Source organism: Salvelinus namaycush, chromosome 40, assembly GCF_016432855.1.
Source record: "Salvelinus namaycush isolate Seneca chromosome 40, SaNama_1.0, whole genome shotgun sequence".
Classification (NCBI taxonomy): domain Eukaryota; kingdom Metazoa; phylum Chordata; class Actinopteri; order Salmoniformes; family Salmonidae; genus Salvelinus; species Salvelinus namaycush.
The window spans coordinates 3,555,134-3,570,515 of record NC_052346.1 but is presented as its reverse complement, the minus strand read 5'-3'; the positions used below and the strand labels follow the sequence as shown (position 1 = coordinate 3,570,515).

Here is a 15,382-nt window from a genome sequence, read left to right as displayed (position 1 = left end):
TATCATAAGGTGAAGGATCTTTAAAAAAATAAAAAGTGTTACACATGCAGTTGTTACAACAACAAAAAAAGCAACAAGAAAATAGCGTTTTGTCCAAATACTGGTGCAGTCAATTAATAAAAGAATGGACGACCTGACCAGAGACGTCCAGAACCTGAAGAACAGTTTGCAGTTCCCCCAGGGTCAGCTCGATGAGTTTAAACAAGAGAACGGCAAGATGACAGCAATCTGTAAGTCATTGAGAGAGGACATCAGTTCTGTATGTGAATCCATGATAATAATGACAGAGAAATCTGATTATCTCAAGGGACAATCACAGCAGAACAACATGATTGTGGACAGAATTACAGATTCTCCATGTGAGACCTGGACAGACCAGGACGTGTACTCAAAGCATGAGCGGACCAACTGGCAAGTGTCTTCACTGACATTTTCAACCTCTCTCTGGCCGACTCTGTAATACCTACATGTTTCAAACAGACCACCATAGTCCCTGTGCCCAAGAAAGAGAAGGTAACATGCCTAAATGATTACCTCCCCGTTGCACTCACATCAGTAGCCATGAAGTGATTTGAAAGGCTGGTCATGGCTCACATCAACACCATCATGCCAGAAACCCTAGACCCACTCCAACAGATCCACAGATGAAGCAATCTCAAATCGCACTCCACACTGTCTCTCCCCCCTTTGTTTTTACACTGCTGCTACTGGCTGTTTATTATTTATGCATAGTCATTTTACAAATTACCTCCACTAACCTGTACCCCCACACATTGACTCAGTACCGGTACCCCCTCTATATATCATTGTTATTGTTATGTACATTTATTGTGTTACTTTTTAATTGATTAGATTTTTTTTACTTTAGTTTATTTAGAAAATATTTTATTAACTCTTTCTTGAATTGCATCGTTGGTTAAGGGGCTCGTAAGCATTTCACAGTAAGGTTACCAGGTTACCTGTTGTATTCGGCACATGTGACAAATCAACTTTCCACGTGGGCGAGGATTGGAAATTTAACCAAAACCTATTGGATGATAACTTCTTTTTAACTAGGACAGAAGAATTTATGAACAGACTTTTCCCGACAATACATAAAGTGCATTCGGAAAGTTTTCAGACTATGACTTTTTCCAGATTTTGTTACATCCAGCCTTATTCTAAAATGTAGTAAATTGTTGATTTTCTTCATCAATCTAAAACACAATAGCCCATAATAACAAAGCAAAAACAAGTGTATACATTTTTGCAAATGTATAAAAAAAAATACAAAATTAAATATCACATTTCAATAAGTATTCAGACCCTTTACTCAGTACTTTATTGAAGCACCTTTGGCAGCGATTACAGCCTCGAATCTTCTTGGGTATGATGCTACAAGCTTGGCACACCTGTATCCACAGATAACACTGCCACTCCTACTGCTCTCTCCTCGTCTGCCCACATGTTCTCGCACACTCCGAGAGCTTCTGGTCAGCGGGGTGGTGGCACCGGGATCCTCATCTCTCCCAAGTGGTCATTCTCTCTTTCTCCCCTTACCCATCTGTCTATCGCCTCCTTTGAATTCCATGCTGTCACAGTTACCAGCCCTTTCAAGCTTAACATCCTTATCATTTATCGCCCTCCAGGTTCCCTCGGAGAGTTCATCAATGAGCTTGATGCCTTGATAAGCTCCTTTCCTGAGGACGGCTCACCTCTCACAGTTCTGGGTGACTTTAACCTCCCCACGTCTACCTTTGACTCATTCCTTTCTGCCTCCTTCTTTCCACTCCTCTCCTCTTTTGACCTCACCCTCTCACCTTCCCCCCCTACTCACAAGGCAGGCAATACGCTTGACCTCATCTTTACTAGATGCTGTTCTTCCACTAACCTCATCGCAACTCCCCTCCAAGTCTCCGACCACTACCTTGTATCCTTTTCCCTCTCGCTCTCATCCAACACTTCCCACACTGCCCCTACTCGGATGGTATCGCGCCGTCCCAACCTTCGCTCTCTCTCCCCCGCTACTCTCTCCTCTTCCATCCTATCATCTCTTCCCTCTGCTCAAACCTATCTCCTGACTCTGCCTCCTCAACCCTCCTCTCCTCCCTTTCTGCATCCTTTGACTCTCTATGTCCCCTATCCTCCAGGCCGGCTCGGTCCTCCCCTCCTGCTCCGTGGCTCGACGACTCATTGCGAGTTCACAGAACAGGGCTCCGGGCAGCCGAGCGGAAATGGAGGAAAACTCGCCTCCCTGCGGACCTGGCATCCTTTCACTCCCTCCTCTCTACATTTTCCTCTTCTGTCTCTGCTGCTAAAGCCACTTTCTACCACTCTAAATTCCAAGCATCTGCCTCTAACCCTAGGAAGCTCTTTGCCACCTTCTCCTCCCTCCTGAATCCTCCTCCCCCTCCCCCCCCCCCCTCCTCCCTCTCTGCAGATGACTTCGTCAACCATTTTGAAAAGAAGGTCGACGACATCCGATCCTCGTTTGCTAAGTCAAACGACACCGCTGGTTCTGCTCACACTGCCCTACCCTGTGCTCTGACCTCTTTCTCCCCTCTCTCTCCAGATGAAATATCGCGTCTTGTGACGGCCGGCCGCCCAACAACCTGCCCGCTTGACCCTATCCCCTCCTCTCTTCTCCAGACCATTTCCGGAGACCTTCTCCCTTACCTCACCTCGCTCATCAACTCATCCCTGACCGCTGGCTACGTCCCTTCCGTCTTCAAGAGAGCGAGAGTTGCACCCCTTCTGAAAAAACCTACACTCGATCCCTCCGATGTCAACAACTACAGACCAGTATCCCTTCTTTCTTTTCTCTCCAAAACTCTTGAACGTGCCGTCCTTGGCCAGCTCTCCTGCTATCTCTCTCAGAATGACCTTCTTGATCCAAATCAGTCAGGTTTCAAGACTAGTCATTCAACTGAGACTGCTCTTCTCTGTATCACGGAGGCGCTCCGCACTGCTAAAGCTAACTCTCTCTCCTCTGCTCTCATCCTTCTAGACCTATCGGCTGCCTTCGATACTGTGAACCATCAGATCCTCCTCTCCACCCTCTCCGAGTTGGGCATCTCCGGCGCGGCCCACGCCTGGATTGCGTCCTACCTGACAGGTCGCTCCTACCAGGTGGCGTGGCGAGAATCTGTCTCCTCACCACGTGCTCTCACCACTGGAGTCCCCCAGGGCTCTGTTCTAGGCCCTCTCCTATTCTCGCTATACACCAAGTCACTTGGCTCTGTCATAACCTCACATGGTCTCTCCTATCATTGCTATGCAGACGACACACAATTAATCTTCTCCTTTCCCCCTTCTGATGACCAGGTGGCGAATCGCATCTCTGCATGTCTGGCAGACATATCAGTGTGGATGACGGATCACCACCTCAAGCTGAACCTCGGCAAGACGGAGCTGCTCTTCCTCCCGGGGAAGGACTGCCCGTTCCATGATCTCGCCATCACGGTTGACAACTCCATTGTGTCCTCCTCCCAGAGCGCTAAGAACCTTGGCGTGATCCTGGACAACACCCTGTCGTTCTCAAATAACATCAAGGCGGTGGCCCGTTCCTGTAGGTTCATGCTCTACAACATCCGCAGAGTACGACCCTGCCTCACACAGGAAGCGGCGCAGGTCCTAATCCAGGCACTTGTCATCTCCCGTCTGGACTACTGCAACTCGCTGTTGGCTGGGCTCCCTGCCTGTGCCATTAAACCCCTACAACTCATCCAGAACGCCGCAGCCCGTCTGGTGTTCAACCTTCCCAAGTTCTCTCACGTCACCCCGCTCCTCCGCTCTCTCCACTGGCTTCCAATTGAAGCTCGCATCCGCTACAAGACCATGGTGCTTGCCTACGGAGCTGTGAGGGAAACGGCACCTCAGTACCTTCAGGCTCTGATCAGGCCCTACACCCAAACAAGGGCACTGCGCTCATCCACCTCTGGCCTGCTCGCCTCCCTACCACTGAGGAAGTACAGTTCCCGCTCAGCCCAGTCAAAACTGTTCGCCGCTCTGGCACCCCAATGGTGGAACAAACTCCCTCACGACGCCAGGACAGCGGAGTCAATCACCACCTTCCGGAGACACCTGAAACCCCACCTCTTTAAGGAATACCTAGGATAGGATAAAGTAATCCTTCTGACCCCCCCCCCCCCCCCCCCCCTTAAAAGATTTAGATGCACTATTGTAAAGTGGCTGTTCCACTGGATGTCATAAGGTGAATGCACCAATTTGTAAGTCGCTCTGGATAAGAGCGTCTGCTAAATGACTTAAATGTAAAATGTAAATGTATTTGGAGAGTTTCTCCCATTCTTCTCTGCAGATCCTTTCAAGCTCTGTCAGGTTGGATGGGGAGCGTTGCTGCACAACCGTTTTCAGGTCTCTCCAGAGATGTTAGATCGGGTTCAAGTCCGGGCTCTGGCTGGGCCACTCAAGGACATTCAGAGACTTGTCCTGAAGCCACTCCTCCTTTGTCCTGGCTGTGTGCTACAGTGGTTGCTCCACTAAAAGTTTTGCGATTATGCTGCGAGACTTAGAGGTAATTTGTGGTTTAGTACGGTACCCTGCGTCACAACTTCATTGCTCCAAACCAGCGGGGGAGTTAGAGCACTGATTGTGATTCTGGGTCCTACTGTGTCTCTAACTGACAATGAATGGGCGACATAAATCTAAATAGAAACTGATAATTGTGCACAACTTCAGTATTACTAACTGTTGTTACACTAAGGTTTTTATTATTTTATTAGGATTATTTTTCTCTTACTGTAGTACTGGAACCCACTCCCGACCGGTCACGTTGTACAGCACCTGAGTGGCGCAATGGTCTAAGACACAGCAAGCTGTGTTGCTACAGATGCTGGTTCAATACCCGTGCCAGCCTCGACTGGGAGACCCATGAGTTGACTGTAGTTTTTTTTGTTTCTCTCTCTCTAAAAACAGAAATAAAAAAATTCTAAATAACAAACTGGCTTTATTGACAAATTAGTAACAATGTCTCACCTCATGTTCAAGAATGGCCTTTTTCCTCGCTCATTTTACGTTATTTGAAAACAAAATCTCAAATATTGTTATTTTTTAAACAAAGCTATTATTATTAATTTAGAATTATATAAAAGTCCCTTGGATATTCTCACAAATATATTATTAACAGGACAATATATATTGGTGATATTGGTCATGGCTCCCGAGTGGCGCGCAATGGGATTGCCTTGCAGTTCTCCAGCTGTATCCACTGAAAGCGCGTAAGGTTCAAGGCACGAGGGCAGGGGGGCACGGGATGGGCCGCAGAGAAGACGGACCTAGACCATGGGGAGGGGGGGTGGACCCCCACCCCACTGGGTAGCACAGAGCAACACTAAGGGGCATTGCACTAATAATGCTGCTGACTAGGGAAACGTTCCCGCTGTTCTTAGGGTCAGTCTGCACGTTCAAACCAAAACAATGTAACTAATAATGGCATCTGTATGCTTTCGTTAATAAAATAATGATAAAAATACTCTTTCAAAATGCCAATGTTTATTTAGTTATGGATACATAACGAATTACTATGGGAATAAACATCACTGAATAACAGAAATATTGGAACAAACTTGTCTAATGAAGGTAAACTAAATTGTTGCTTACTGGAAAATACTCTTTCAAACACACACGGTCACGTTGTACAGCACCATTAAGGTTATTAGCAGGTAACTGGACAAAATACTTGCCTAGGAGGGTAGAGGGAGAATTATATCATCAAATGTATTTCTTAGTTAGGTTGGCTGTATCACAACCGGACGTGATTGGTTACAATTTTAGTTTAATCCACCAGAAAAGACAAAACAAATAATAGAACAAAAAGTATTATTATTATGTATCACATCCGACTGTGGTTGGGAGTCCCATAGGGCGGCGCACAATTGGCCCAGCGTTTCTCTCCCTCTAAAAACAGAAATAAATGTTTTGGCCATTATTCAGATTACGATCGCTCACTTTCGTTTTTTGAAAATGAAATAACCTCCAAAATATCATTATATATTATCAAGTTGATGGCACAGTCATATAGCCCGGCACCTACATACAGCTGAGTGACTCACTCATTCATGGATTTGTATCAAAATAAATAAGTACCAACATGCTTTCTGATAGTCTTTAATAAAGAAATGATTTGGTTATCCTGACCTGGACACCATGTACAGTATTATCAAAAAATATGACATGCCTGGACACCAATATACCTTTACCAACACCCCTCTGTATTTTGATACCTTGTGGATGGGGGCTCCGGAGTGGATGGGGGCTCCCGCAGCGCAAAATGCGTTGCTACAGATGCAGGTTCGATACCTGTGCCGGCCGCCACCGGGAGACCCATTAGGAGGCTTTTGGTTTTAATTTAGAATCCTCCAAACCTCTATATGTAATTATTTGTGGAGAGTCAGGTCATATTTTTTGATATTCTGTAGGCCTATCGTAGGCGACATGAGTCTCACTAGTGTTGAGTAATGTGCTGTTAAAAGTGGTCTAGGTCTTATTTATTTAATAGCCTACAACTATTTTAGCACCGTTTCACGCTGCTCTGAGACAAGCATGGGGACTGGTCTTGATAAATCAATTAGATTTTTATTTCCACTGAATCTCCATTTGGGTATTGGTTAGACTACAATTATACAATTAGGGTGTAGAAACATTATGCGCTTAGTGTAACCTGTATTTAACTAGTCAAGTCAGTTAAGAACAAATTCTTATTTACAAGGACAGCCTACTCCTTCCTCCCCGTCAGGGAATTGAACCGCGGTCTCCCGCGTGTCCGCACGACACAGGGATTCTTAAGCTAAATAACCAAGTACTGTAGCCTACTCCCGACCGTCACGTTGTACAGCGCCAATTTTTCCATTCCACCCTAACGGAAACCCAGAGGGTTTTTCGTTTCCCTTGGAATAGAAACACCATAATATTAATCAAATTTTGCAAAATGTCTTAAAATCAGTACCATATACTATGTTCTTTTAAAAAAGGTTTTCAATTCTCTAGTACAGACACTATTGAAGGCTATCAAATGCCCTCTGGTGGTCATTCTAGCACTAACTAGCATTAATGGTACCAGTGGTTGGCAGTTAAATAACGTGCCATAGAATTCTGCGGCACCATGCAAGCTGTGCCACAGTACACTGCAACTTTTCATTTCAAGTTCAAGCGTACTGTTAGCTAACTAGCTAACATTAGTTGGCTGACTCGCTAGCTAACGTTACGTGTATGATCTGTTTGGTAATATTATTCGTATCGCAGAGCCATTTGCATTGCTAGTTATAGCCTAATGTTAGCTAACATTGAACCTGGTTGGTTAGCTACCTAAAGATTCATGCAGGGTAGTAACGTTATGAGTTGGGATTATGGTTCAGTGTTTAGCTAGCTAGATGTCTAAACAAAATACACCACTATGCAAGTAACCATTTCAATAGAATGTTCATGATGTCAATGTTACAACTGTCGATAGATGTAGCTGGTAAATTTGCTCTGACTATCTACTCCGATTTCAGAGCACTCACGTCTGAGTGTGCCAGACCGCAGAATAACTGATCAATTTACGAATGCTCAACACCCGTTGAATATTTACATTTACATTTAAGTCATTTAGCAGACGCTCTTATCCAGAGCGACTTACAAGTTGGTGCATTCACCTTATGATATCCAGTGGAACAACCACTTTACAATAGTGCATCTAACTCTTTTAAGGGGGGGGGGGGGGGGGGGTTAGAAGGATTACTTTATCCTATCCTAGGTATTCCTTAAAGAGGTGGTGGTGAATATGGCCGGGGTCAGTAAACGTTGGCAAAAAAGCGTAATAAAATTGTTGCCAGAAGCACAGGTACAGTCACCAACGCTCTGGATAACATAAAAACAGCCTAACCAACTCTGCTAGGGTGAGTAAAATGGTCAAAGTGAGCTGTTCCCTCATGTGTCTGGAAGTAGCTAGCAAGCTAGCCAGTTAGCTTGGGTGCTTGACTGCTGTTGTGAGGTCAGAACACTCGGATCAACCATACTTCTCGGCCTGAGTGTCCAATGTGCCCTATGAAAGCTCAGAATTTACAAACAGACGATCTGACAACGTCCAGAGCGTACTCTGGCACTCCTGATTGAACCTGATTGAACTCCCCTCTCTCCACTGGGATTCTCTGCCTCTAACCCTATTACAGGGGCTGAGTCACTGGCTTACTGGTGCTCTTTCATGCCGTCCCTAGGAGGGGTGCGTCACTTGAGTGGGTTGAGTTACTGACGTGATCTTCCTGTCTGGGTTGGCGCCCCCCCTTGGTTTGTGCTGTGGTGGAGATCTTTGTGGGCTATACTCGGCCTTGTCTCAGGATTGTAAGTTGGTGGTTGAAGATATCCCTCTAGTGGTGCGGGGGCTGTGCTTTGGCAAAGTGGGTGGGGTTATATCCTTCCTGTTTGGCCCTGTCCGGGGGTATCATCGGATGGGGCCACAGTCTCCTGACCCCTCCTGTCTCAGCCTCCAGTATTTATGCTGCAGTAGTTTATGTGTCGGGGGGCTAGGGTCAGTTGGTTATATCTGGAGTACTTCTCCTGTCTTATCCAGTGTCCTGTGTGAATTTAAGTATGCTCTCTCTAATTCTCTCCTTCTCTCTTTCTTTCTCTCTCTCGGAGAACCTGAGCCCTAGGACCACACGTCAGGACTACCGGGCATGATGACTCCTTGCTGTCCCCAGTCCACCTGGCCTTGCTGCTGTTCCAGTTTCAACTGTTCTGCCTGCGGTTATGGAACCCCTACCTGTCCCAGACCTGCTGCTTTCAACTCTTAATGATCGGCTATGAAAAGCCAACTGACATTTATTCCTGATTATTATTTGACCATGCTTGTCATTTATGAACATTTTGAAAATCTTGGCTCTCTCTAATTCTCTCCTTCTCTCTTTCTTTCTCTCTCTCGGAGGACCTGAGCCCTAGGACCATACGTCAGGAATACCGGGCATGATGACTCCTTGCTGTCCCCAGTCCACCTGGCCTTGCTGCTATTCCAGTTTCAACTGTTCTGCCTGCGGTTATGGAACCCCTACCTGTCCCAGACCTGCTGCTTTCAACTCTTAATGATCGGCTATGAAAAGCCAACTGACATTTATTCCTGATTATTATTTGACCATGCTTGTCATTTATGAACATTTTGAAAATCTTGGCTCTCTCTAATTCTCTCCTTCTCTCTTTCTTTCTCTCTCTCGGAGGACCTGAGCCCTAGGACCATACGTCAGGACTACCGGGCATGATGACTCCTTGCTGTCCCCAGTCCACCTGGCCTTGCTGCTGTTCCAGTTTCAACTGTTCTGCCTGCGGCTATGGAACCCTGACCTGTCCACCGGACGTGCTACCTGTCCCAGACCTGCTGTTTTCAACTCGAGACCGCAGGAGCGGTAGAGATACTCTTAATGATCGGCTATGAAAAGCCAACTGTCATTTACTCCTGAGGTGCTGACTTGCTACACCCTCGATAACTTCTGTGATTATTATTATTTGACCATGCTGGTAATTTATGAACATTTGAACATCTTGGCCATGTTCTGTTATAATCTCCACCCGGCACAGCCAGAAGAGGACTGGCCACCCCTCATAGCCTGGTTCCTCTCTAGGTTTCTTCCTAGGTTTTGGCCTTTCTAGGGAGTTTTTCCTAGCCACCGTGCTTCTACACCTGCATTGCTTGCTGTTTGGGGTTTTAGGCTGGGTTTCTGTACAGCACTTCGAGATATTAGCTGATGTACGAAGGGCTATATAAAATAAATTTGATTTGATCTTACAACACACCCGTAGTATAAACCCGCCTTCACTCTTGACATCTTTGGTTGTTTAGTACATGGCCTCACATCTGAATCCTTAAAGAGATGGGTGGGGCTAAGGCTTAAGAGGGTGTGAACTAGAGGTCGACCGATTATGGTTTTTCAACGCCGATACCGATTATTGGAGGACCAAAAAAAGCCGATACCGATTAATCGGACGATTTTTATCTTTTTTTGTAATAATGACAATTACAACAATACTGAATTAACACTTATTTTAACTTCATATAATACATCAATAAAATCAATTTAGCCTCAAATAAATAATGAAACATGTTCAATTTGGTTTAAATAATGCAAAAACAAAGTGTTGGAGAAGAAAGTAAAAGTGCAATATGTGCAATGTAAAAAAGCTAACGTTTAAGTTCCTTGCTCAGAACATGATAACATATGAAAGCTGGTGGTTCCTTTTAACATGAGTCTTCAATATTCCCAGGTAAGAAGTTTTAGGTTGTAGTTATTATAGGAATTATAGGACTATTTCTCTCTATACCATTTGTATTTCATATACCTTTGACTATTGGATGTTCTTATAGGCACTTTAGTATTGCCAGTGTAACAGTATAGCTTCCGTCCCTCTCCTCGCCCCTACCTGGGCTCGAACCAGGAACACATCGCCAACAGCCACCCTCGAAGCAGCGTTACCCATCGCTCCACAAAAGCCGTGGCCCTTGCAGAGCATGGGGAAAAACTACTCCAAGTCTCAGAGCGAGTGACGTCACCGATTGAAACGCTATTAGCGCGCACCCCCGCTAACTAGCTAGCCATTTCACATCGGTTACACCAGCCTAATCTCGGGAGTTGATCGGCTTGAAGTCATAAACAGCTCAATGCTTGGAGCATTGCGAAGGGCTGCTGGCAAAATGCACGAAAGTGATGTTTGAATGAATGTGTACGAGCCTGCTGCTGCCTACCATCGCTCAGTCAGACTGCTCTATCAAATATCAAATCATAGACTTAATTATAACATAATAACACACAGAAATACGAGCCTTTGGTCATTAATATGGTTAAATCCGGAAACTATCATTTCGAAAACAAAATGTTTATTCTTTCAGTGAAATACGGAACCGTTACGTATTTTATCTAACGGGTGGCATCCCTAAGTATAAATATTGCCTTCAATGTTATGTCATAATTACGTAAAATTCTGGCAAATTAGTTCGCAACGAGCCAGGCGGCCCAAACTGTTGCATAAACCCTGACTCTGCGTGCAATAAACGCAAGAGAAGTGACACAATTTCACCTGGTTAATATTGCCTGCTAACCTGGATTTCTTTTAGCTAAATATGCAGGTTTAAAAATATATACTTCTGTGTATTGATTTTAAGAAAGGCATTGATGTTTATGGTTAGGTACAACGATTATGCTTTTTTCGCAAATGCGCTTTTGTTAAATCATCCCCCGTTTGGTGAAGTTGGCCGTCTTTGTTAGGAAGAAATAGTCTTCACACAATTAAGTTATAATTAAGTCTATGCAATGAGCTAGGTGGCCCAAACTGCTGCATATACCCTGAATCTGTTGCAAGAGAAGTGACACCATTTTTCCTAGTTAAAAGAAATTAATGTTAGCAGGCAATATTAACTAAATATGCAGGTTTAAAAATATATACTTGTGTATTGATTTTAAGAAAGGCATTGATGTTTATGGTTAGGTACACGTTGGAGCAACGACAGTCCTTTTTCGCGAATTCCACCGCATCGATTATATGCAACACAGGACACGCTAGATAAACTAGTAATATCATCAACCATGTGTAACTAGTGATTATGATTGATTGATTGTTTTTTATAAGATAAGTTTAATGCTAGCTAGCAACTTACCTTGGCTTCTTTCTGCATTCGTGTAACAGGCAGGCTCCTCGTGGAGTGCAATGTAATCAGGTGGTTAGAGCTTTGGACTAGTTAACCGTAAGGTTGCAAGATTGAATCCCCGAGCTGACAAGGTAAAAATCTGTCGTTCTGCCCCTGAACAAGGCAGTTAACCCACCGAACCTAGGCCGTCATTGAAAATAAGAATGTGTTCTTAACTGACTTGCCTAGTTAAATAAAGGTGTAAAAAAATATATATATAATTTGGCCAAATCGGTGTCCAAAAATACCGATTTCCGATTGTTATGAAAACTTGAAATCGGCCCTAATTAAATCGGCCATTCCGATTAATCGGTCGACCTCTAGTGTGAACGATGCTGAATGGGTGTAGACAAAGAAGAGCTCTCTAGTAGGTGTACCAAAACATTCAAAATGCCATTTCCTCAAAAGTGAGGTTACAAGTTTATCAACTTTCAAAGCAGAATTACTTTCCCATTGTTCCTCAACTGTCGTGTATGATATACCATTTTCTAGTGCAAATGTTGCTACATAAGACCAAATCGAGCCGTCTACGCACTCTCCTCCTCCCACCTTTTACCTTCAGTGCACAACACATCAGCTGTCTGTGAACAGGTGAAAAAACCTTTCCAAGCCAAACCTTCATATCATGACAGCAAACCACTACACAGAGCCTACATTGTTGTCATGTCATAGTCAACTTGAACTAACGCGTTAGTAAACCCGCTACAATCATGCAGTACAGTGTACAATCAGAAAGCAGTTTAGCAGTTACACCGGCAGGCCCCGGTAGCAATAAATTAATAAAACCAAAAGCTTACCTTGACTTGGAAGAGTTCCAGTGATGGATAGCCATAGCAAGCTAGCTAACAGAGAGTCCCTCTCTGTTTGTGCCGGGTGTTTGAGTAGGCTAAACTAGCTAGCTGCATTTGCTAGCTAAGTGAATATATATAGCTCGCTGTCTCTTGCTTGCTTCTCCTTAATTTTGGAAGAAATGTATTTGTTAAAAACTGTTCAACTATTGTCTTTCTCTCTCTTTGAGTCAACTACTTACCACATTTTATGCACTGCAGTGCTAGCTAGCTGTAGCTTATGCTTTCAGTACTAGATTCATTCTCGGATCCTTTGATTGGGTGGAAAACATGTCAGTTCATGCTGCAAGAGTTCTGACAGGAGGACGTCCTCCAGAAGTTGTCATAATTACTGTGCAAGTCTATGGAACGGGTTAAGAACCATGAGCCTCCTAGGTGTTGTATTGAAGTCAATGTACCCAGTGGAGGACAGAAGCTAGCTGTGTGTGCTGCTGAGGCTACTATTGACCTTCATTGCAGAACAGTGTGTTCAATTATTTGGTGACAAGTGAATATATTTATTATATTCTTTTTTATGTTTCACAATTTATATTTTCATGAAGTTCACTGAGGAAGATGGTCCTCTCCTTCCTTCTCTGAGGAGTTCCACTGGTCAAAAAATATATAATATTGATGGACACATAGCTACAGAGAACTCATGGCTGTCTGAGTCTTACCATATTGGCACGGGCTATGGCTGTAACCTGAGTGGCAGGGACAAACCATGCAGGTACACTACCTTCCCCTTTTCACTGAAAGAGGGTGACTGACATTCCTCTGTGTGCCTTCTCCACACAGACCCAGGATATCTCTGTTTAAGCCAAGGACACAGGACACTGTCTATGAATTCTGTCACACCAGTGGCAGGCAATTAGAGAGCTGTAAAGTTCATGGTTTACGATAGAGTGGATCCTCGCCAGCCAAACCCTTGATTGTTCCTAGGATGAATCTCACTAGACGCAGGGAATTTCACTTTGTGGGATCCTGGATTTGTTTTGATTATGTCCGAGGGATATCTAGGTCAGTGAGATGTGTTTCACACATATTTGGCCACAAAGAGGCTTCTACTAATTCGACCAATTGAAGCCAAACATAATTTAGACAAGGGTAGCTAGGCAGCCACATATTGTAAGTCCCTGAGTTGTTTTCCATGTGACCTGATCAGGACAAACTCAGGGTCCTATAAACAATGGCAGGGGGAAAACTTGCCTGTATGTTGGGCTGCAACTGAAATCCAGTGTGCGTCCCAAATGGCACCCTATTTCCTATATAGTTCACTACTTTTTCAACGTAGGGCCTTGTCAAAAGTAGTGCACTTTATAGGGAATAGGATGCCATTTGGGACGCAAGACCAGTCAGCCCAGGGTCTGGGGAGACCTGGCAGATGAGAGCCCACCAACGCAGGTGGGTGCCTGGGTGGAAGCTCTAATGGGAAGCCATCCATCCCCATTGCCTGCCTGGCATAACCCTGTCCATCACCGGGCTCCCACCACCGCGCCAGGGAAAACCAGCTGATAACACTGAGCTGTCAGCCACCCTAATCCCCCATCAATCAGAGGACAAAGGCTGTTGTCCGCCACACAGGCTAGGCGAAACGATGCAGAGGATATCAAACAGAGTCCCACCTGCACAGGGAGATACTGACCGTTTCAACAGAGCCACATAGAACATCTCTAGACAGCTGCATGCTAGCTGGGGCACATGATACTCATATAGACCACTAACACCTGGCTTTCTGGTGCTTACAAAGAAAGTGATTAAAAGTTATTTACAATGTGTCCCGTGGATTTGTAGCCTGGCATATACACTCTGTCCAGAAGAATAAAATGGGGGTTTCAAGTATCTGTGTATCTATGGCTTGGAAATTATTTTGGAACGAAAACCCGTTTCTATTGGACAAATGCAAGTAAGTCCCTCCCTGTTTCGTACCATTTGCTTCCGCTTGGTTAATGGTAAACGGTTTCCGTTTCAAGAGTTAATGGATATAGCCTAATGTAGGAAAATATATGTAGAAGACTATTGTTTAAAAATTAAATAAATAATCATTTAAATGGCAAACAACCCGGTTTAAAAGGGAGGGTATAAAAACAAAACGTCAGCCAAAGTAAGATACGTCAATATATTCCAAAAGAGCCCATTTTGCTTACCTGTTCCAGAATCTTTCGATACCTCTGGTTGGCTTGGTCTATCAACTCCCGAACTGTCCATTCTCCTTTACACGGAACGACCACTGCAGTTGCTCCAAAAGTTACAGTGACTTTCATGTTGTCCTTGTAATCCGAAAAAAAGTTATTTGAAGAACAGCCTTCTTTGATGATCTGTATATTCCTCTGTGATTCCTTCACATGCGAGAGGCTGCGAAGCACTTGATACCGCACAAGCCTCAACCGAAACCGGAGCAAAAGTGTCACTGGACAAATTTACAATGACAAAATTACACGCGCGCATTAAATAGTACTACTCAAAACTACAATTTACGATAATAAAAAAGATTTGCTTTTCTCAATTATCGGTAAAATTAATAAACGGAGTAGCCTTCATTGTTTTGTCGGCTGAAATATACCTGTTGGTCATTGCACTGACATCCGGAAGTTGATCAACATAAATCACGTCATGGTAGGTTTCCACTAGTTACCACAAACACAAAGTCAAAATTGGCTATAGTCCTATCGTAAAAATGTATCAAAATAAAAATGAATTTAAGGTTAGGGAAAAGGTTACCAGTGTGGTTAGGTCTAAAATCAGATTTTAAGAAGATACATTTTTTAAATGGGCATGGTTTATGACTGTAGCTTTGGTAAATAGTGACGACCCAATGTTAGGCTGTTGATAAACGGATTGCTTCGAATATTTATCTTCTAAAATATTCAACTTCCTCGTCTTTCCGACTTTAAGCCATTTTCTTTTTAAC

The 15,382-nt window shown here is 44.1% G+C and overlaps 1 protein-coding gene across 1 annotated transcript in view; it reads right to left on the bottom strand.

The window, feature by feature from the left end:
• The window catches only part of LOC120033764 (partitioning defective 3 homolog B-like), a 183,918-nt gene extending 168,873 nt beyond the window's left edge, over window positions 1–15,045 (bottom strand). Inside the window, exon 1 of the mRNA XM_038980218.1 lies at window positions 14,619–15,045. Coding sequence (XP_038836146.1) covers window positions 14,619–14,735 — 117 coding nt within the window. The 5' untranslated portion in view covers window positions 14,736–15,045. The remainder of the gene's footprint in view (window positions 1–14,618) is intronic.
• Between the last annotated feature and the right edge of the window lie 337 nt (window positions 15,046–15,382).